This window comes from Andrographis paniculata, unplaced genomic scaffold, assembly GCF_009805555.1.
Source record: "Andrographis paniculata isolate CXL003 unplaced genomic scaffold, ASM980555v1 Contig37END, whole genome shotgun sequence".
Taxonomy (NCBI): Eukaryota; Viridiplantae; Streptophyta; class Magnoliopsida; order Lamiales; family Acanthaceae; genus Andrographis; species Andrographis paniculata.
In genome coordinates, this window is record NW_026137570.1 from 3,674,756 (window position 1) to 3,698,081 (window position 23,326).

The 23,326-nt window shown below is 33.9% G+C and overlaps 2 protein-coding genes across 2 annotated transcripts; both read right to left on the reverse strand.

The window, feature by feature from the left end:
- Positions 1 to 5,541: 5,541 nt before the first annotated feature.
- On the reverse strand, positions 5,542 to 11,633 carry LOC127250601 (uncharacterized). The gene is made up of 11 exons (XM_051273965.1): positions 10,922 to 11,633; positions 9,414 to 9,515; positions 7,654 to 7,875; positions 7,463 to 7,521; positions 7,285 to 7,379; positions 7,050 to 7,162; positions 6,703 to 6,765; positions 6,291 to 6,397; positions 6,137 to 6,199; positions 5,941 to 6,049; positions 5,542 to 5,755 (listed from the first exon to the last, which is right to left on the reverse strand). Exons 1-10 carry the CDS (start codon positions 11,309 to 11,311, stop codon positions 5,941 to 5,943), a joined length of 1,323 nt encoding a protein of 440 aa, XP_051129922.1. The 5' UTR covers positions 11,312 to 11,633; the 3' UTR covers positions 5,542 to 5,755.
- A 2,011-nt stretch (positions 11,634 to 13,644) lies between these two features.
- Positions 13,645 to 22,796, reverse strand: LOC127250364 (valine--tRNA ligase, mitochondrial 1). The gene is made up of 21 exons (XM_051273607.1): positions 22,658 to 22,796; positions 22,357 to 22,419; positions 21,543 to 21,605; positions 21,270 to 21,439; positions 21,119 to 21,191; positions 20,288 to 20,353; positions 20,120 to 20,203; positions 19,445 to 19,522; positions 19,178 to 19,261; positions 18,990 to 19,069; positions 18,571 to 18,628; positions 18,182 to 18,484; positions 17,917 to 18,087; positions 17,446 to 17,645; positions 16,882 to 17,284; positions 16,363 to 16,614; positions 15,784 to 16,284; positions 15,093 to 15,199; positions 14,303 to 14,402; positions 14,059 to 14,204; positions 13,645 to 13,973 (listed from the first exon to the last, which is right to left on the reverse strand). Exons 2-21 carry the CDS (start codon positions 22,414 to 22,416, stop codon positions 13,817 to 13,819), a joined length of 3,156 nt encoding a protein of 1,051 aa, XP_051129564.1. The 5' UTR covers positions 22,417 to 22,419; positions 22,658 to 22,796; the 3' UTR covers positions 13,645 to 13,816.
- Positions 22,797 to 23,326: the final 530 nt, after the last annotated feature.

The window sequence follows — 23,326 nt, forward strand, 5'->3', positions numbered from 1 at the left end:
TTTGGTATATAAAATGAAATTATAGATAAATAAAAATAGGGAAAACAAAGAAAAAAAAATTAGTAGAGTTATAATTAATTCTTTTATTTTGTAAAATAGAAAATTCAGTTAAAAAGTGTAAAATGCAACTATTCAAATAGATCGAATAAAATAAATGATTAATTAGGAAAAAAAAATTAATGAGTGAAAATTTATAAATATGTTGTAATATTAGTATAGAATTAACCAATAGGAATATTGATTATTTTTACCGCTAACCACTATTTTATATATAGTATAATATTATATAATATAGAGTAGATATATATATATAGAAATGTGTGTGGCGGGTGATATATATGTATTGTGTACATTTATAGATATATATATTATATTATATTATTAAGTAGATAGTAGTAGTGAATGTGAAGAGACAGAGAGAGATATTGAGAATATGAATTGTGTTTGTGCAGAAATGATTTTTTCATTCCATTCCATTTACAAGTATTCTCTCCATTTATATACATGTGCAGGTAAATGTTTGGTAGTGAATAAAAGCATCCACATATCCTCTGTATCGACATATATGTGTACTATTCGTGTACACTTCACAACATTCTCCCATTTGGATGCTTTTGTACGAAGAATGTGTTTCGTTAAAACCTTACTATGAAAAAACTCAGTGAGACAAAAAAATCCTAGTGAAGGAAAAAAAATACAATATTCTTGTATCGATTTGCTCCCCTTGATCTGAGCATTATTTGAGATCTCTGAACCGACGCATTCCAATTTTCTTTACCGATTTTTCAAATGTTGCAGTCGGTAATGCCTTGGTTAATATATCCGCCAAATTATTATCTGATCGAATTTGTTGCACATTGATTTCACCATTTTGTTGTAGATCATGAGTAAAAAAGAATTTTGGTGAAAGATGTCTCGTTTGATCTCCTTTAATGTAACCCCCTTTCAATTGGGCTATACAAGCCGTATTATCTTCATACAATGTAGTTGGAGAAATTTTATTGTCAGGTGTTAACCCACAATTTTTCAAAATATGTTGAGTCATTGACCTCAACCATACACATTCTCGATTAGCCTCATGTATTGCCAATATTTCAGCATGATTTGAAGAAGTGACAGTTAAAGTTTATTTAATCGATCTCCAAGAGATCATTGTTTCGCACAAGTAAATATATAGCCAGTTTGAGACTTGGCTTTATGAGGATCCGATAAATATCCTGCATCGGCAAATCCAATCAATTCATGTTGAGAATCTTTCGAGTAAAATAACCCGAGATCAATTGTTCCTTGGAGATAGCAAAAAATGTACGTAATCTCATTCCAATGTCATCGAGTAGGCGATGAGCTGAATCTTGCCGATAAGTTTACAGCAAATGATATATCAGGTCGGGTGGTGTTAGCAAGATACATCAATGCGCTTATAGCACTCATATATGGCACTTTTGGGTCAAGTGTTTCTTCATTTTCCTCTTTTGGTCTAAATGGATCCTTTATTTGATCGAGTGCCCTGACAATCATTGGGGTACTTAGTGGATGTGACTTATCCATTAGAAATTGTTTCATTACCCTTTTGGTATAATTTGATTGGTGGAAAAAGATTCTACTTTCCAAGTGCTCAATTTGCAAACCAAGGAAAAATTTGGTTTTTCCAAAATCTTTGATCTCAAACTCCTTTTTCAGATATTCAACAACTTTCTGAATTTCATCAGGAGTTCCAATTAAATTGAGATCATCGACATATACAGTGATAATTACGAATCCTGACCTATTTTTCTTTATGAAAACACATGGACAGATAGGGTTATTTATGTAACCTTCTTTTGTTAAACTTTCTCTAAGACGATTTTACCACATTCGGCCCGATTGCTTGAGCCCATACAAAAAATTTTGTAATTTGATGGAATATGATTCTTTTGGCTTTGATTTGAATGATTCAGGTATGTTAATCCCTTTTGGGATTTTTATGTAGACCTTATTGTCTAAGGAGCCATAAAGATAGACAGTAACCACATTCATTAATCGCATATTAAGATTATTGTGTACTGCCAGGCTCACCAAATACCTGAATGTTATTTCATCCATGACCGGTGAATATGTTTCTTCAAAATCAATGCGAAAAATCCTGGGCTACAAGTCTTGCTTTATATCTTGTGATATCATTATTTTCATTTCTTTTTTACACAAACACCCATCTGTAACCAACAGGTTTCACATTTTCAGGTGTTTGGAATATAGGGCCGAATACTTGTCGTTTGTTCAATGAGTCCAATTCAGCCTTAATTGCGTCTTTCCATTTTGCCCAATCATCTATTTGCCGACATTTATCAACTGATTTTGGTTCATAATCCTCGTCATCTTTCATTATATCGAGTGCTACAAAATATGCAAATGCATTATCAATATTTGTTTTCTTTTTGTTCCAATATTTTCTACTTGTGGTATAGTTAACAGAAGTTTCAATAACTTCATCATCACTTTCATCATAATTTTTAGTATCAACATCTTAAGGGGTTGTGCTGACCTTTTCATGTATCTAATCATTGTTGATCTCTTCACCAGTGTTTACAATTTTCTTCTTTCGTGGATTCTTATCTTTGGAACCCAACGGTCTGCCACGTTTTACGCGGGCAATAATCTCATTAGCACTCGATACCTTCCCTTCTGACATATTTATTTTAACGGGTGCATTTGTTGCTATTATATATGATTTCGTAACTTTGGCAGCATCGTTAAAAGTATCAGACAATTGATTGGCAATTTTCTGCAAATGCACAATTATTTGAACTTCAAGTTCACTATGTTTCGTACGATGATCAAATTCAAGTGGTATTTTCCACGAAATTTCTTTTTTCAGTTGATTACTGTCTCCCCCTAATGTCGGAAAATGAGATTCATCAAAATGACAGTCTGCAAACCTTGCAGTAAATAAATCACCCGTTGTTGATTCAAGATATTTTGCAATCAAGGGTGATTCATACCCGACATATATACCCAACCTTTTTTGAGGTCCCATTTTCGTACGTTGAGGTGGTGCAATTGGCACATAAACAGAACACCCAAAAATTTGCAGGTGAGATATATTTGGTACTTTTCCAGATACCAATTGAGTAGGGGAATAACAGTGATAACTTGTCAGCCTTATTTTCACGAGTGCTGCTGCATGTAATATAACATGTCCCCAACATGATTCAAGAAGTTTAGACCTCATCAATAATGGTCTAGCAATTAATTGCAATCTTTTGATAAGGGATTCAGCCAGACCATTTTGCGTATGTACATAGGGAACAGGATGTTGCACAGTAATCCCAATTGACATGCAGTAATCATCAAATGTATACGATGAATACTCTCCAGCATTATCTAAACGTATTTCTTTATCGGGTGATCTGGAAATTGTGCTCACAATTTAATTATTTGTGCAAGTAGTCTAGCGAAAGCTAGATTGCGAGTAGATAACAGGCACACGGGTGACCATCGGGTTGACGCGTCAATTAGCACCATAAATTACTTGAAGGGTCCACACAGAGGATCTATTGGTCCACAAATATCACCCTGAATTCTTTTCGGAAAAGCTGGGGATTCAAATCCAACCTTTGTTGGAGATGACCTGATTATTAACTTCCCTTGGGAATAGGCAGCACAAGAAAATTCATTCGGACTCAAAATATTTTTCTTTTTCAATGAGTGGCCATTTGAATTTTCAACAATTCGCCTCATCATTACATTGCCAGGATGCCCAAGTCGATCGTGCCAAGTTTTGAATTCGCTAGTAGTCATTTGGTCTACTATGTGATATGTTTCAATGGCACTGATTTTTTAGTAATATAAGCCGGAAGAAAATGATGACAATTTTTCTTTTACAATTCTGTTGTCATTCACAATTTGAGTAATCAGGAAATACTCATTTTCTGCCTCATTTTATGTTTCAATATGATACCTATTTTTCCGAATATCACTGAAGCTCGGTAAATTCCTTCGAACTTTTCTCGAGAACAAGACATTTTTAATTGTCATTTTTGTCCATTTTGGGAGATATACAGTAGTTTTTCCTGAGCCTTCAATCATTTTCGATGCACCACTAATAGTAACAATAGTGGTATTTCCCATATTTAGGTTGGAGAAATAATTTTTGTTTTTCAAAATGTTGTAAGTCGTAGCATTGTCGATAAGGCATATATTGTCATTGGCTCCAAAATATTTGACAATCCATATCTTGCGAAAATTAAAATACACAATCATGCTGATAACGTGTTGTAATATTAGTATAAGATTAACCAATAGAAATATTAATTATTTCTACCGCTAATCACTATTTTATATATAGTATAATATTATATAATATAGAATATATATATATATAGAAATGTGTGTGGCGGGTGATATATATATATGTACTGTGTACATATATATATTATATTATATTATTAAGTAGATAGTAGTAATGAATATGAAAAAGGCACATAGATATTGAGAATATGAATTGTGTTTGTGCAGAAATGATTTTTTCATTTCATTCCATTTACAGGTATTCTCTCCATTTATATACATGTGCAGATAAATATTTGATTCTGAATAAAAGCATTCACTTACCCTCTGTGTCGACATATATGTGTATTATTCGTGTACACTTGACAACAGAAAACATATTTTGGTAACTTTTTTGTTTAAATAATAAATTAGATTGATGTTTTGTAAGATCAATTTTAGTGTAATTTTTTTAAAAAAATATAGTAAATAAATAAATATTTGAACAATAAATTAAATATGATGTTTTATAAGTTTGAAATAATATAATTAAAAAATATAAAAATTAAATAATACAAAAAAAAAATACCATCAATATACAATCATATGCATTTCTCTTAAAGAAAAATAAAACAATTTATATTTGTCATTTCTCTATCAAACACACCCTTAAAGTATCCCTTACAATCTTCTTCTTTACTTACCTTTATCATTGTCTTTTCAATTTTTACTATAACAAAACTCATTACCTTTAACAAGAAAGTTATCAAAATTTATTACATTTCAATTTTTTTTAAAAAAAAAATAATTAAATTAAATACTATCCAAATTTTTTTGAAATTTTAAATTATAAATTTAACATAAATTATATATATATATTAAAAATTCATTAATCAATTCATATGATTACTGCATATATTATTTGGATATAATTTAAAAATAAAAATAATAATTCTTTAAATTATATTGTTAATTATTATGATTCTTTTGATGTTATTTTTAATTAATATATATGTTTATTTATTCCGAATATATTCAATTATTACAATTTATATAGATTAATATTTAAAAATTAAAATATAATATTATATAAAAATATTATTAAATAATAAAAATATGATAGATAAATAAATTATTTATATATTGTTTATATATATTATTACATAACAAAAATATATAGAAATAAATAGGACAATAGTTGTTGGACGTCCCAAATAGAAAAGTAGGACATTAGTTTTTGGCGGAGGAAGTATTAATTTAAAAAAAAAATTACTAAACTTAAAGTTCTTTAATAACTTAAGGTAAAAAAAATTCGATTTTATTTAAAAAAACAAAAAACCAGTTGAACAATCAAGAATAATAAAAGGTCACATACACATACTATACTATACTGACTGCTACTGTCAAAGATAGATTTACACACATATATATATATAATATATATATTACCATCATCAACTTCTGCTGTGACTGGTCTGTAATCATCACTGCTCTAGCTCCATCATCATGCCTGCAAAACATTAGATTAACCAACATCATCAACTCTACATTCAATCAAATTCGGCTGTCTCAGTCTCTCTCTCTAACGACATTCATCTTACAGTTTAAGAACCAAGTAGAGAAACCATAATAACTAATAACTGATAGATAAAAGCTGAAGGGCACAGAGGATTGAGCCAGCAATTTGAGAAAAACCTATAATGGGCGGGAAGAATAAGATTGGTGAGCATAGTAAGGAGGTTGGTTGGAAGGCGTTGATGCATACATCTGGGGAAGGGAAGCCATCATTCCACCATCCTGGCCACTGCAAAATTCACCGACTCAGTTATGAAGTTGTATTATTAGTAGTCGACAATAAGTTCATCATCTATACAGCAGCAAAGAAGTAAACCTGTGTGTGTAAAACCCGTGAGCATATCCATAGCCAGGGTACAGAGCATTTGACAAGTCGGATCTGCAGAAAAAATAGTATTTACTTTAATAAAGAGGCGCCTGTAGGATAGGAATCTAGTAGCTTTGATTAATTAACAAAGGAAACGGATTACAATGACTGATGCGTAGCAGCGGCAGTTTGAGGTAGTTGAGCGCCGCCTGCTTGTCTCATCAGCTCGGCGTACACATATTCATCGACACGTTGTTTGGCAAGAGCCACCTGAAATAGGATAACACTGGTGAGCTGATTGTTTGTAGTCAGAAGTTGAATTGGATTAATCAAGTAAGATTGATTTAATTTTCTCGTCTCTTGTTACCTATATAAGAACATTTGACATGTCCTATTAAAGAAGGATAGTTCAGTCGGTTAACTACCATAGCAAAGTCACAGCAGATATCTTCGACAGGACTAGAAAATTTATGTATTACTTGAAAATTTATGTATTACTTTGTGTTTGTCGTAGTTAACTAGAATCAAAAAATTTGTCACATTTAACATTAGAACTTTTCAGATTACAAAAATACCTGTTGAGCACTACCACCTAGATGAATTTGCCTTTGGGTTTGTTCACCTCGGCTTCCGTAAACCTGCAAAGAGATTATTAAAGAAAGGCGAAGAAAGAATACTAATTATCCAATGTGTGAAACTTGAAATCCATACAAGATGTTGTATTTTATTCGTATCAACACATGTGCTTGAGTTTCAAACAGTTCGGCATGTATATTACGACCAACTTTTAGGGTTCTAAACTATTTCACCAAGATAATCAGTGAGGTACTGTAGTTAAAATGAAACTAGAAATCATGTCCACAGGCACTTTCAATCAACTCTACAGAATCAGTAACACCCACCGAGAAGAGATCTTGATTACCTTGATATTAGCTCCAGACTCGTTTCTAATTCTTGAGATGTTGGCACCAAACCTTCCTATCAATCCACCCACCAGATTTTCAGGAACCAAGAGCTCCAGTGTTGCATAATCAGCTGGAAAAAAAATAGGTAAATAAATTCCATTGACGTCATTTGAACATGTCATATCTATAAAATTCTAACATTGTGACAAAATGGAGCAATCAAATGCCTAATGAAGTACTGGTTTCAATTACCTGAAGCAGGATCAACACACAATTGTTGTGATTGTCGATGATATCCAGCACTATAAGATGGGCTGATTGATATCACTTGCTTGGGTGGATTCTCTCTATATAAGTGATTTATGTAAGTGCATATAAACAGATTCGAGGACAGAAAAATAAGTACTAAATGTAAATCACCGTCACTCACCTAAGTTGGCAGCCAATTTCTACCACAGCCCTCAACACAGCAGGAACATCCCCTGATATCTGCAAGAACAAAAAAAGAAGAATGTGATAGACTCCATATCCAAATAATTTTCTTTCAAAGAAGTGTACCAAAGATTAAAATTAAATCTATCTTCAAAAGTTCTATACAGAAGAATAATCCAATATGTTTACCTGAACAACTCGATCGGATTCATGAGCAGAAGCACATGGTGGCAACTGATTTGGAGAAAGAACAGCGACAGTTGCTCCAGAAGTGTTCCTCAAGTTCTCAATATTTTGACCTGATACTCCAATCAAGCCACCTGCTTGAGAACCAGCAATCAGTAGTCTTACGGTATTAGCTGCCACATGCCCTGGACCAACTTTTGCTGCCTCCACACTACCATCATCGTCCTGAAGATAACAACACATTATCCACATTATCATTAGATGAGAGGGACCTCATAATTCTATGATTACACATTTAACTTGGCACAAAAAACACGGTTCTGTGAAAAGATAACTATTACAAGTCATGCATCTCATTCTAACTTGGAGTTCATGCTGTATGGCATCTCCTTTCACAAGGATGAATGAAGCCAAGATAATCGTCCTCTTTAATCATTGTGGGAAAATCGGTTATGAAAAGATCAATATACCTTCCTTTGCTTTCTCGTGCATAATTTTTTGTTTTAGTACCAAAGTATAAAAATTAAAAAAAAAAAAAAAAGTAATTTAGTTCTGCTGAAGCTATGACAATAACATTAGCAAAGTTCTCAAGAGCATAACAACCCTGAAAAGAATAAAAAGGCTGATTACGGGGGCTATAGTTGTATTAAGAAAAAAACTTATTGCACTCGTGTTTCCACAAATCCCATTTTCAATTGTTTGTATGCACAAATGCCCTTCAAAATCCAAAGCTAGAACATAGATCAATTCAAAACAGCATGGGCCTATGTTACAGACTAGCCAGAAGCAGCCCATCCACTGTCCGGGTTTACACCCATCATGGAAAATATGGGCTAGCCTACTTCGGACTCGTTGTTGCCCAATTTTGGCATGTGACTAATGTTTTATTACATTAACCGTTTTTTTATTTCTTAGTAATTTGTATTGGGGCCCCGACCCACCCTAGCAACCTAGTGCTGCTACCACCGCTCTGCAATTCTGTTTTTATGCAATAGGAGCTTGTAGCAGTGCAGCTTATTAAATTGAATAATATATTATAAACTTCATGATTAGTAGATTTAGATAATTAGATTTTATAATATTATATTATAAATTTATTTGATAAATATAGATTTTATACTATTATATAACATTGTACAATCTGACTAACATACGATGGATAAAATGAATAAAAATGTTCATACAAGAGTAGCAGGGAGATCGTGAAAATGTGGAAGCAAATTATTTATTAGATTTTGAACCTAATTAACTCTATAAACTATGATTATATATTTTTTTTGCAACTTTATTATTAGTATAAACAATAATTACAAAATTAATCTACATATTTTTCTTATGCATTTTTATTGTATTGCATATAAAATTTTATATGTATATTCTTAAATTTTTAAATAGTCCGCTATAGTATTTTTAGAGGTTGACTGTTATGTAACACTATCAAAGATTGACAACTATGCGATAGTCATTTAGTTTGTGATGGCTTTGGGTTGGGACATAGTCTTTGCTCTGTAATATTGATTTTTTTGTGTTGTTTCCAATAAAATGTTCGAAAATCAATCAGTCAAGAAGGTTCAATAGATAGAATTTTATCATGGAGTATGTAAGGAGCTAATCTTCAGATGGTATCCATTAATCTAGTAGGGCTTCGAACATGTTTGTCAAGTTATCATTTTGGCCCCTAAACATGCTCTCAAGGCATCTGGCATAAAAAGGAATAAAATCACGAAGATAAAAGCATATGAGTTTCATGAAATTAAGAGTACCTGAAGGATCAGGCTGACAATTTGATGAAGGGCATTTTCTGCATCAGAAAAACTGCCATTACAATCTTTAGAGCTTATAATGATTACTCGCTCTTCATTCCGCTGCAAAGACAGAAGAAAATTAATATAGTTTAAATTTACTCCCACCATCTTATCGTCAGTACACATGTCAAGCATATCTCAGTAAATTATAAGACGACAAACAAGATTAACTGGTAAATATGGAAAAAACTAAATATCCCTCTTTTTAAGCAACAAATCGTAAAAATTACTTTTCCAAGATTATTCTATATCCTATCACATCCCAACAGATGGAGCACCGGCTTAATCCAGACATAGTCAGGATAGCCATTTGCATGACCACCCTAAGTTCCCATTCAAAACCAAACTCGTTTCTTTTCTCTTGGTTGATTAGTGGAGGGGGAAATTCATTGAATAGAGACATAATAAAATACATAGAGGGGGGAGGGTACACAACACATAAGTGGATGGGGTGGGGAGGATGATCTGGGCACCAGAAAAGGGGAGGGGTGGAAGTGTTGCATGAGAAGGGGAAAGGTAAGGAGGGGTGGGGTGGGAAGGTAGGGAGGGGCGGGGTGGGAAGGTAGGGAGGGGCGTGAATTTCAACATTCTCAGAAGACAAGGCCATATCTGACCTAAAATACAGACATTTGGTCATTAGCTTGTATCTAAGTATCTGTCCGAACCAATACTTCGCAGTGAAACTCAGTAGAATGTCAATTGAACTTATAGATCCGCATTATAGAGGAAAATCCTGTTTGACTAGTGGTCTACTTCGTCTATCTGTCAATGAAAAACTGCAGAGCAAGAAAACAGGAACGTGAGTAACGTACCCATATTAAACTTCATAGACTACGTACTTACTCATCAATACGCAGACAGAATCAAATAACATGCAGTTAACCTAATAAAAAAAAAAGGAATCTTGATTATTGCAAGCTACTTTGAACAACTGATTTTCTCACATGCCTGAGTTGTATGCTTAGTGAAAGCTCTTGCTAAAATCCAATCAGGGCACTTTTCCATTTAATGTAAAACACTAGATTTGCAAATCAGTTGCAATGTCTTAATTACAGTAACATCGATCCTACTCATCTACACTTGCACAAGAAGTTCTTACACTTTTTGTGCAGGAATGGCTTTAATTATGAAAACTTTTCGTCAATATCAGAAGTTCAACAGATTTAACATGAGAAATCATACAAAGAATCGCGAAGATCAACCTAATCCTTTTCTTCAATCATCTTTGGAACCATTTTCAAAGCATAATATCAAAATTACCAAATCACAGAATCTTCCAAGCCAATGAAATTTCAGAACATCTCCATTCAACAAATCTAGGAATTCACTAAACGAGTAAGTTCGATAATCGTTGGAATTCGAATCAGAAAAAATTAAATGACAAGAGTGTCGTATGTTCGTCTATCAGATAATCGTTTTATCCGCAAAACATTAAGAATATATATATATATATATAATCAACTCACAGAGATTGCATCAGCAATCTTGATGGTGGCCTTTGTATCCTCCCGAATCCTCTTAATCCGATGCCCCGCTCTACCAATGACCTTTCCGATCTGCTTTGACGGCACTACAATCCTGTATATCACATCGTAAGTGGCCTTCACGCGTCGCTTCGCCTCCGGCACATCAGTTGAAGCGGTGGCCTCCGCAGCCGCGTCGGCGTCGACGTCTTCCTCCCGACGCCTCTTCAGATTGGCAACTGGGGCAGTAAGAAAAGCAGTGGAGGTATTGTATAGCCCGGAATCGTCCGCAACGTCTCCGGCGTCCATCTGAGGCGGCGATGGCGATGTTGCCGGATTGGGCCTAGGGTTGGAAGTCCGGTCCCGGTCCCAGTACTCGCGAGCATTAACCATACCTTACCTTAGATTATGTGAGGGAATGGGTTGGATTTTGGTAGTGCAGACTAGACTTGCTCCTTCGGTTTCGAACCGTCGGTTCGCCTGTTACGGTTCAAACCGTAAACCGGCGTTTTCGGTTTGAATCAGCGGTTCTGCTTTTCTTTTTTTTTTTTTTTCTTTTTTTTTAAAAAAATCTCTCACCATGTGCAGGCAGGCAGGCGCCGAGGAAGAAGAAGGAGGAAAGAAGGAGGAGAAGGAGCGAGGTTGGAAGAAAAAACAGAAAGAAATGGGAGGAAGAAGAAGGAAGAGGAGAACCTGGTGCGCTGGCGCGGCTGCGGCGGTTGTGTAATTGTATTGATTAGGCATTAGGTTAAATTATACGTATTTTATAATAATATTATTATATTTATAATTATTTTTTTATATATATATTATTAAATTCGAAGATATAACAATAATATTAATATTAATACATATAAATAATTATAATAATATTGAAAACTAATAATACTATAATATTTTTTATTTTTTTATTAAATTCTATAATTTTTTATTATATAATTATATTTAATTTAAATTATTTTATTATTTATTACAATGTTTCTATAATTTATTTTTTTACTTTTAAATTTAAATTTAATTTAATTATTTATCAAATTTATTATTTTAATTATTTTTATATTATAATAATTTAATTAATTATTTGTATATATAATATTTACATAATAAATAAATAATAAATATATAAATAAAATTAAGATGAAACTCAATTATTTTAAAATAAAATTCAAATTTAAAAAAAAAATAAAAAATAAAAAAATATATATGTGAAAAATGAGTATATATAAGTTGACGGTTCAAACCGTTTTTAAGTCGTAATGATTTGTAACTATTATAGAATATAATGTATAAATAAATTTTATGTAATGTATTATTTGAACATTTATCATATATAGTTCATATCAATACTTAATATTTTCATTTATCATATATAGTTCATATCAATACTTAGGATGTGTTTGTTCAGGGATTGGATTTTTTTGCCACTATTCATCCAATTTTTTTTCCCAAAAACATCAAATCAAACACATGTTTTTTATTTTATATGTTATACTAAAAATCAATTCTACATTCAAAACATCACACCAACACCTATTTATATCACATCAAACAATTATTCAAATTCAAAATTTGTACTATTCAAATCCCAACTCAAAATCCAAACCCCCAATCAAACACACCCTTAATATTTTCAACAATGCAACAGCAGCCCATCACATTATAGGTCACTAAAATGGTAGCATAAACATACATTTGTTACTCCAATCCCTCCAACAAAAAATAGTAAAAACAACATCATTCAAGTAACAAAAAAAGATGAGATAAAATTTTACATGACATATGTCAATAGGCATTTCAACAGACAGCTACTTGGGACCTCCCTAGTATTGTTCCTGTTCCGGCATAATATTATTCGCATTCACCGGCAATACAAACTTACCACAGGGAAGAAGACAAGGATAAGAAACCTCAAAAACATGACATGAAACTTCAATTTGATCAGAGACAAAATCATTTATAATTAATTGTAGAATCCATGGGGAAAATGGATCTGTGTTGCAATATATTTTCTACATATTAAATTTTCGAGCAAAAGCTTAATAGATAGTCAATACATGCAATGAAAAAACACTCAAAACCATATGATTTGAATGTCTTTATAAATTTCAGATAAGCCAAGAAAAAGAACACTAAAATGGACCAGACAATGAGCATCAATCACTTCAAAAATTAGAGTTCAAAACATCAGATTTGAAATGGTATGAGAAAAGTTGAAGACAGTTACCAGAATCAGAAGAAGCTTTGGTGCCTTGTGCAAGCCATTTTGACACATGTCGTCATTTACCAAATGCTGATTTTGCTGTATCAAGTTTTCCCCAGCTCCTCTACATTCTCACGATTTCTGAAGATACAGAACCTGTCCATGTATTTCCTACCGAGCATTCTATCATCGTGTAAACGAGAATTGTGACACGATAGCCAAACAAACGCATAATTCACGAAATTAACTACAAGTGTAATAATACAATAAGCCATAAATCGAGCAAACCAAATCGTAGGAATATCAAAAAACAGCTCGCGCATCAACAGGGAAGGGAAGGGAAGGGAAGGACATCCCAAATCGCAATCGCCGGACAAGGAAGGTCACTGGAGAACGCAGAGGGCTTTCAACTGACTCCAAGACTGTCTGTTCTGTTCTGTTCTATTCTGTGCATTACACTATTTATTCTCATCGAACATCACAAGTAAATCACCGTTGTAAAAAAAAAAAAGAAAAACCCTTCAAATATAGATCAATAAATTCTGATAAATGTAACAATCAAATAACAACAAACGTTAAACAAAATTCAAATCCACAAAATCAATTGTGATTGTAATTGCATCATCAGCTTAATTAAATTAACAGGGTATGATCCAAAAACAGCAAAAAACCAGGCAGGCAGGCAGGCAATAAACATGTCATTTTTCACGCTGTAAAAGCTCACTAGCTTCTTTGAATGACAGGATTTCTTGAAGCAATGCCGCCAGCTTCGCTTCATCGACGTCTCGGATATGGGCCGGAACTTTATCTTTGTATCCGGGGGCGCTAGTCTTCTTCACCAAGGTCTCGTGTTGCCTGTACCAAACATATCCATCATTAATTGAAAAAAAAAAACTGTATCCAAAAAGAAACAAGTAGCAAGCTTCGACTATTTTCTCACTTTTGAACATCCTCCATTTTCTTCTTGAGTTTTTCAAGTTCGGCTTCCACGTTGATGTTTCCTTTTTGTTTGAGGAAAACCTGAAGGGCTTCATTCACGACATCTACCTTACACCCGGCTGGAGCATCATCGCCCTCCGTTAATACCTGAAAATAATCACATTATGGATAAATAAAATGATGAAAGCCCTGAGAAGGAATATTAGAGAATAGATAAAAAGGTAAAAGGGAAAAGAATTTTATACACTCAGAGACGATAAAGTGGCGAGAGTAGTGATCTCGAGTTCATGTTTTTTTACAGTATCGCGTGCTTCATGTGTGCGGCATCGAACAAAAGCAGCTCGCCTGACAAACAAATCAGGAAATTAAACTTTAAAGGCTTGTTAAACAATTACGAACAAGCCTCTGAAAAGCTATTTACATAATATACTTCAACTAAAACTTTAGGGATGCTTTACTCTGTATGTTCCAATAAAAACGTATATACTCGTCTTTGTAAAGGAAATGGATATAGTTTTGGACAGGGGGAGTACTATTTTTCTTACAGAATATTTGAAAATTAATAAACTATTTCACTCGGTACACTTTCGTAATTCCAAATGACTAACAACAAAATTTCCACAATTTAAAACACTGAAAGAAACTATTTTCTAAGTCACAGATGTGATCCATCCATTTAATGAGATAACTGAAAATTCAAGAACAATTGACGGATATAGATTAGGGATCTACACCAGGTTAACCTTATACTCATTCGGTTCCAAATTTTTTGCTAGTATTTCTAATTCAGGATGTCCTAAAACTTTTGCAACTTTCTTTCATCTACATCCAATTTTGTTTATTTTCTATCTTTCTAAATTCAATTTATAAAATCATTTCAAGTAAAAAGCAAGGGTCAAAAACAAAAAAACTATCAAATTATATCATCTATAAAATCATGTCAAAAATAAATATAGGAAAAATATTGGGACAAAAGGATTATAATTTTATTATTTATACAAAATGCAGAGAATTAAATGAAATTCTCCATGTTACCTTTCATGCCTCTCATTTGGTTCTAACTGTGATCGAAGAGACCTCAGTGATTTCACCACCGATTCAACGATATCCATCTCCAACTCCACATCAGCATTAGTCCAGCTCTGTAGAGGAAGGATTGAGCATTGGGTGAGTTTGATCATGAGCAAAAACCTTAATATGATTTGACTATTAGATTAAGTCGTATGCCAAGTATCACCACAATATTCGCAATGTTAACAAATAACCACAGCTGCTACATAAAGAAATGAGAACGCAATTCTAGCACCTAAAAAAGCTAGGACAGAGTTTAAATTTCTTTATGAAAGCCGGGAACAAAAATGGTGAACCACTCTTGAATTCCAGAGAAAACCAAATAATGATTATTGCAGTGCTGCTAAATTTATAACCACCTAAACTAATAACAACTAAATAGATCACAGTAAGTGAAGCAATTGAAGAATTATTGATCACAATTTCTCGTATCAACACTGTTAAACACATTAAAGTTGAAATAATAACTTGATGGGGTAGCAGATACGTTAACTTCAACGTCAAGTAACACCAATGGAATTCATGTTTTAGAAGCTGGAATGTCCATGTTATCTACTTTATGTTAAAATAGTGGCAGGCCAAAAGCATAATTGGTAGTGCATACGGTAATTTCTGAGCATCCAAAAATCCTTTCATAAAAAGGTGTGGAGATTACCTCTACAACGGCTGGATATTCGGATACCACAATAGATTCTTTCCTCACAGAATCTTTCTTAGAAGGAAGACGCTGCCACAATTCCTCAGTGACAAATGGCATAAAAGGATGAAGTAACCGCAACCCGTAATCCAAACACAGCCACAAGGTATCCTGGGCAAACCTTCTTTCTGACTCTAAGTTTGGGTTATTGCCAGAAAAATATGGTTTAATTACTTCAATAAACACATCACACAATTGAAACTGCCACCAAGAATATAAGGCAGTGGCTGCATCAGAAAATTCATAGGCATCTAATGATACCACCGTTTTTGATATAGCTTTGTTTAGAACCGATAATATCCATTTGCAGCTGGAAGGCATGGCAGCAAGATCAATCTCCGATGGCGGTGTATAATTGTCTCCGAGTTTGGTCATGGCAAATCGAATAGCATTCCACAGCTTATTGCACCATTGGCGATATCCAACCACCCTTTGGATGTCCAGATTTATTTTATCCGACTGAAACAATGGGATATTAAGAACAAACTTAAAACAGAATGAAGAAGCACATAGAGAGGGATAAGAAAATGTGTTCACCTGAGCTGTATACGAAACAAGAGCAAAACGCAAAGCATCAGCTCCACATTCCGGAATACCCTTTGGAAAATCCTTCTTTTGCCCTTCCTTCGCAGTTTTAAGCTCATTTGGGTCTAAGTTGCCATCCTCCAGCCTTTTGTGAAGATTTTCAAGGGTTACTCCTTTTATAACTTCTAGTGGATCAATGACGTTACCTAATGACTTGGACATTTTGCGTCCATGTGCATCCCGAATCATAGGATGTAAGTAAACCTGCAGAGTTGAAAATACAGTGTGAAGATATTTGCAATCTTGTAGTAACACAAAGACGACACATAATTCGATTGATGTAAAAATAGAGTAGCCTTTGGATGTCTGTCAAATCCAGAGACTGCCTTACCCAAAATTTTCAATTTTTTATATAGAATTAACCCAGCTGCGAACATCAATCTTGAAAGTTCATGCCAAAAGATATAAATATTGCAAGCAAGAGAAGATTAGAAAGCCATAATTAAGCATTTCAAGACTAGTGTTGCACACCTTGCTGAAAGGTACATCGCCTCCGAGCGTTATACCCAACATCACCATCCGCGCAACCCAGAAAAAGAGGATGTCATGGCCAGTTTCAAGTACGGATGTAGGATAGAAAGCCCTGAGATCGTCTGTATTATCTGGCCAGCCCAACACTGATAATGGGAAAAGGCCAGAGGAAAACCATGTATCCAGAACGTCTGGATCTTGGAAAAGCTGAAACTTCTTTCCAGAATATAATCTGCTTGCCTCCTTCTGAGCCTCTTCTTCATTCCTGGCAACCACCCAGTGATCATTGTATGCCCCAAGTTCTTTCAGCTCATCCTCCTCCAGAACTGCATACCATGCCGGAATACGGTGACCCCACCAAAGCTGCCTTGAAATGCACCAATCACGAATGTTCTCAAGCCATCTGCCATGCACAAGGCATTTATCAAGTTTAACATTATAGGAACTGAAATGATGAAAATTCTATCAGCGTATTTAAATATTTGACCATACACAAGTGAAGACAATGCTGATCATATCAGATTTAATAGGAAAGGGCAGTGCATATCATTCATTGTTAAATACCTCTTCCAATCAGCAACATATTGTTTGGGTATGATTTCCATCTTAGGATTTGTGGCATCTATGACAGCATCAAGACTTTGTTGTGCCATGTTTTTGCAGTTTACATACCACTGTGGCTTTATGAGAGGCTCTATAACATCATTGCTTCTTGAACAAACCCCAAGGCGCATTTCATTGTTTTTATCACCTCGGTAGAGTCCCTTAAATACAAAGCACAGTAAAAGTAATTATAATTATGATAGAGATGAATCAAAATCCTTGGACAGAGTGAATGTCTGTCCCCGCAGTAAGAGAATTGCATGAAAAACACTAGCTACTAGGACCAAGTTTAATCTTTTCTGAAAGGAATATAAAATGATAAGCTTATAAAATCTCGTCAACAACATTGCAGTTTAACTAGTCTAATTGTATCAAGCTTACAATGGAAACGCTACGCTCAAAATATCTATAATAAAAAAATACAAAGAATACCTTTTCCTTCAAAGCTTCAATAATAGTCACACGAGCTTTAAAGCGTGGCATCCCTTCAAAATCTGAACCACCATTGCTATTTATTTTTCCATCATCAGTAAACACATTGATAAAATCAAGATTGTGGCGCCTTCCAACCTCAAAATCATTAGGATCATGGGCTGGAGTTATCTGCAAAACATTTATGGTTCATTCGAATCAGCTTCCTTCAAAAAGGAATTATACATGCAGAAAGTCAGCACCTTAGCACCAAAGATTCTTTTACCTTAACAGCACCAGTCCCGAAGTTCATATCCACAAGCACTGCATCACAAACTATAGGAAGTTTCCTTCCATTAAAAGGATGAACAACAAATTTCCCATGAAGATGACTGTATCTAGGATCTTCTGGATGTACGGCAACGGCAGTATCACCCAGCATTGTTTCCACTCGAGTAGTGGCCACAACAATCTCACCCAAGCCTCCTTCCAAGGGATAAGCAAATGATGTCAGCACTCCAAACTCAACTGGGGTGTCATATCCAGGAACGCGCAATGGTGTTCTCTCTTTGATTTCTATATAGTCTACCTAAAAATGCAAGCGAACACACAGAAACTCAGGATATCCTTGTGCAGATGCATACCAACAGATGAAGTAGAACAACTCTAACATACCTCAATATCAGATATTGCTGTTCTCAGTACACAATCCCAATTCACCAGACGCAAATCCCTAAGGGAAACATAAAAAAATATCAGACAGCTATTGATCAATAAAAAGGAAAAAATTAATTCAAAAGCAATCATATACTGTATCTCCATTACACGAAAAGGTGCCAAATAACCCCAGACAAAATAGAAAAATTGGACTCAGGCAGCAAGCCAATCATTTAGTTGACCATGTTTGACCAAAAGTTGATAAAGAAACATTATTTTAAGTATTAAAAAGATTCAGCAAACAATCATCCACACTTTCAAACATTAGCTAAGAATATCCAAGTCCAGAATCCAAACAGAATTCCTAACTAAGATTCCACAATGGACAAGAAAATAAATACAAGAAAACTGAAAATTCATGATGGATTCTGAAGTACCTATATATAAGGCCTTGCTTGTGAAGCCTTACAAAAGCCTCATTCACAGCTACAGATCTCTTCTCATCCATGGTAAAGCACTATAAAGAAGAAAATCATGGATAATGAGCACCCGATTTATCAGTACATTTAGAACAGAACTCAAACATTTATCTATAAAATTAAAGAAGTGACAACCCTATCATCACCTCACGTGACCAATCCAGTGATGCTCCCAAGCGTCGAAGTTGTTTCAATATGGTGCCCCCATACTCCTCTTTCCATTTCCAAACCTATAACCACTTCAGCAGGTGAGCAGTTGCAAGTACATAAACTATAATAACTGTGTCAGAAAGATGTATAATTGAATGCAATATCATCTTCTTGGTAACTTGTGGTAAAACCAGTTAAATGATATACTGAATCAAAACTAGTGTGATTCAGAAAACAAACAATATCCAGCTTATCAAACTTACTTGTGCCACAAAGTTTTCACGACCTACATCATGCCTTGTCAATTTCAATTCCCTCATTATTTTCTTCTCCACAACAACCTGGATAATCAACAACAGCAAACCACTCATAAATTACAGCTATAGCCAAAGAAATAAAAATAAGAATAAAAATTACAGCTACGGCAATCTAAAAAACCTTGTAGCTACATTAAACTATTTAAGGCACATCAAAGTTGTTTATAAGTTGTTACAATAATAATATAGCCTAGTATTGGATTTCCATTTGAAGGTCTGATATTCTTTAGCAAGCAAAATGAATTAAAACTTCAATTTGTAGGACATTCGGAGTTTTTGAATGTTACAGGTACATGTACATTTAAGGTACAAAAAAGTTCCCTATAACTATAATAGAGCTTTAGGCTATTGCTGAATTTCTATAAATAGATGTAAATTTACAATCTCAATGTCAACTTAGGCATCGCATGGAGTTATTTATAAACCTGACTAAACCAATAGAATCCATGGTGGCAACAGAAAAATGGTAAAAGTATTCAAAAATAACACCTGGTCAGAGTTCATATCTAACAAAAAATGACACTATGCTACATATGCATCACAGTTTTCAAGGAAAACACAAGCATTCCTGCCCAGGAATCACTAATATAAAACAATAAACCAACAACACTAAAAGACAACCTGTGTTGCAATTCCAGCATGATCCATTCCAGGCACCCATAACGCATTGTATCCAGACATTCTCCTCCAGCGAATAATTGTATCCTGAAGGGAATTAGTGAGAAAAAATCAAATAAAGCTGTAATTGGGGAAAAGTCTACAAAAAGCTTGTCATATTTCAACACAAACCTCAATTGCAGCAGTAAGGGCATGGCCTATATGTAGGGCTCCAGTAACATTTGGAGGGGGCAAAACCTGCATTTTCAAGGAGAAAATGGAGCACACACTAGTTCAGTATTTAATTGAAGGTCTTGAAGCCTCTCCATTACTTCAGTAAGTACAATTATAAATTGATCCAATATGAATTCACAACAATACCATCAGACGATAAAAACATATACAAGCAACCTTTACGATTTACACGAGGAAGAAAATTCACACTCCCATGCAATTCAAACAACATACAGATCATATTTATAATAAACTATCAAAATGTTACTGCATTATGAAAACTAGCAGCACTACACTATTGACAAATTTTCTGCTTCTTTACAGTCAACATTGAAACATCAATACGTAAATAGCTATATCTGCTTCATATTTCCATTTTCATCCATTGCCTATTTCCGAGTAACATTCCAATGTTAAGATTGGATATATGTTTGCAGATACTTCCATACATGAAACTCATTAGTATTGATTGTGGATTTAATACCATGAAACACTGCTCTTTATCCATCATTTCCAATGGATTTCAGGAAAGATTTTGCATTGCAACCCAATTCATAAACAATTTATATATGATCGATGTAAGCTAGAACAGCTTATTAAACACATAATACCCATTAGCAGAACAATTTCAAAATCACCAAATGACACAATATACCGAACATGAAAACATGAAAAACACAATTATAGAAGTATGTAAATGCATGGGTAACACATGAAATGTTTACCTATAGGTTTTCATACATAGACCTAACACTATTTTTCAACAGTTACCAGTTGTTAAGGACTCACAATTACAAAAGGTGGTTTGGAGCTTTTTGCATCTGCCTCAAAGAATTTAGACTTCTCCCACCATTCATACCACCTATGTAAGATACGAAGCACAGAGATGAAAAGGAAGCATTTCATGATATATACAAGAAAATGGATAAATAGAGCATACGAATTCTCAACAGCACTGGGATTGTAAGTCTTTGCCATCTGACGAGAAAGCTTCTTCTTTTCACCCAAGGGTGTTACAGGGTCTACATAATCCTCAGGGTTATCCTCCTCCGATTCCCTCTTTGAACTCTTTTTCTTCTCTGATTTCGAAGCATTTTGTGGTTGCTGTGCCTAAAGTTGCCAGCAGTTAGAGGTGGAAAGAAACATCACCATAATTATCTTTAAAATTATGATAGTCATGACTTTCATGACTGCAAATATCATCAACGAACACCTGAATTTTAGCTGCTGCTGCTTTTTGTGCTGCCTTTTGTTTCTTCAACTCCTTTTCTCTGGCCTGTAATTTAATGCAAAAGTCTAGATTTAAAATTTTACAGCAAAAACAGTGTCATTAAAACTGAATGCAAAAAAAATATAAAGAAACTAAGAGTAGAGAGAAGGAACAGAACCATAGCATCTACAAAAACGACTCATGTATCTTAAAAATTGAATAACACTTGCACTCATTCTCACATTTTTGCAATATTCATCTATTTCTAACAACTAAGTAATTAAATAAATCACATCAAACATCTATTTTTCATTTAAAATTATACATTTAAAAATTATTTTCCATTCAAAACATAACATCAGCTATGTATCCTCCCCGCCATTTTCGCATTTTCACACTATTTATCAAATTTTATCGCACACCAGACACCTATTTCCCATTTAAATGATTACATCTAAAATAATTTTAGATTCAAAATACCACATTAAACACTTACGCCAGCATAAACCTATTTGGATTCAAATTTAACTATTCCCAAAATGCTCAAAATATTTCCAAAAACACAACTATTGTTTTCACAGAGTAAAGCCCAATAGTCTACATTTGATCCATGGTTAATCAATTAAATAGAAATGAACTGCCCATTGCTCATTCTAGTTTCCTGTCCGAAACTATATCTGTATAGCAATATTATTCGTGAAATGGAAACATTAGGACGAAAACAAACAACATGAATACCGATCCCAATTAGAATCATTTCAATTCGCACTTACAGTTAACAACAGAAAAAGCCGAAACAAGATATTAAAAAACGAACCTTCTCTTCTTTTTTCTTCTTCTTTTCGAGTTCCTCCGGCGTAAGCTCCCGGGAATCCATTGCCTATCAGGAAGATATGAAAAGATTGCAATCTCACAAACAAGAAATGAAACAATCACAGCACTAATTTCAACTCTACTCCTCAGTTTAAACGAATTGCAACTCAAAATGAAGCGACAAAGGTAGAAATTAACAAAAATAAAATGCACCAGAAGTAGAACAAGACCACCCAACTGATAAACAATATGGAAAGCAAACAGAAAATGAAGAAAATGGCAGGGGAGACGTTCCAGCGTCTTACCAAATCTTGTTCAAATGCCCTAGTTTTGTGAATTCCTGGGATAGATTGCCAGATTGAAGTAGATTGAAGGGTTGACGAAGAAGAAGATGAGGCCGGCGTCTGATGTAGGGTTTTGGGGCTTCAGTGGAAGCAAGAATTTATTCTTTCTGCATGCCACGCTTAAAAATAAAATATAAATATAATTTTTAATCCAGAAAGAATTAATTTTGGTCCTAATATAATCAAAATTGATAAATTATCAATTTTTAATATAAAAATTCATCAATTTTGGTCCCAATATAATTAAAATTTGTCAATTTTTTAGTCCCAATATAAAAAACTCATCAATTTTAGTCCAAATATAAACAATTTCATTCAATTTTAGTCTCATTATAAACAATTTTAATCAATTTTGGTCTCAGCGTTAAAAAACTAACGAAAATTGCCGATGACATGACGGAGGTGACGTGACAGTTGACCTGGAAAGTACACGGTTATGTACAATTATACACGGTCATGTTGTTACATGACCATGTATATTTTAGTGTATAATTATACATGACCATGTTGTTACACGACCATGTACAATTATACACAGTCATGTTGTTATATGGCCATGTATATTTCAATATATAATTATACATGATCATGTTCTTATACGGTCATTTACAATTATACACGGCCATGTTG

Excerpts from the sequence above, each read along its gene's own strand:
- LOC127250364 (XM_051273607.1), bottom strand. The coding sequence starts at position 22,416 with ATGGATTCCCGGGAGCTTACGCCGGAGGAACTCGAAAAGAAGAAGAAA. Across the intron at positions 21,440-21,542 it reads CAGCAGCAGCTAAAATTCAG|GCACAGCAACCACAAAATGC; the intron begins GTGTTCGTTGAT and ends TGGCAACTTTAG. Across the intron at positions 18,088-18,181 it reads TCGGGACTGGTGCTGTTAAG|ATAACTCCAGCCCATGATCC; the intron begins GTAAAAGAATCT and ends AATGTTTTGCAG.
- LOC127250601 (XM_051273965.1), bottom strand. The coding sequence starts at position 11,311 with ATGGTTAATGCTCGCGAGTACTGGGACCGGGACCGGACTTCCAACCCT. Across the intron at positions 7,163-7,284 it reads GTGTGTTGATCCTGCTTCAG|CTGATTATGCAACACTGGAG; the intron begins GTAATTGAAACC and ends TTTTTTTTCCAG. Across the intron at positions 6,200-6,290 it reads GCTGCTACGCATCAGTCATT|ATCCGACTTGTCAAATGCTC; the intron begins GTAATCCGTTTC and ends TTTTTTCTGCAG.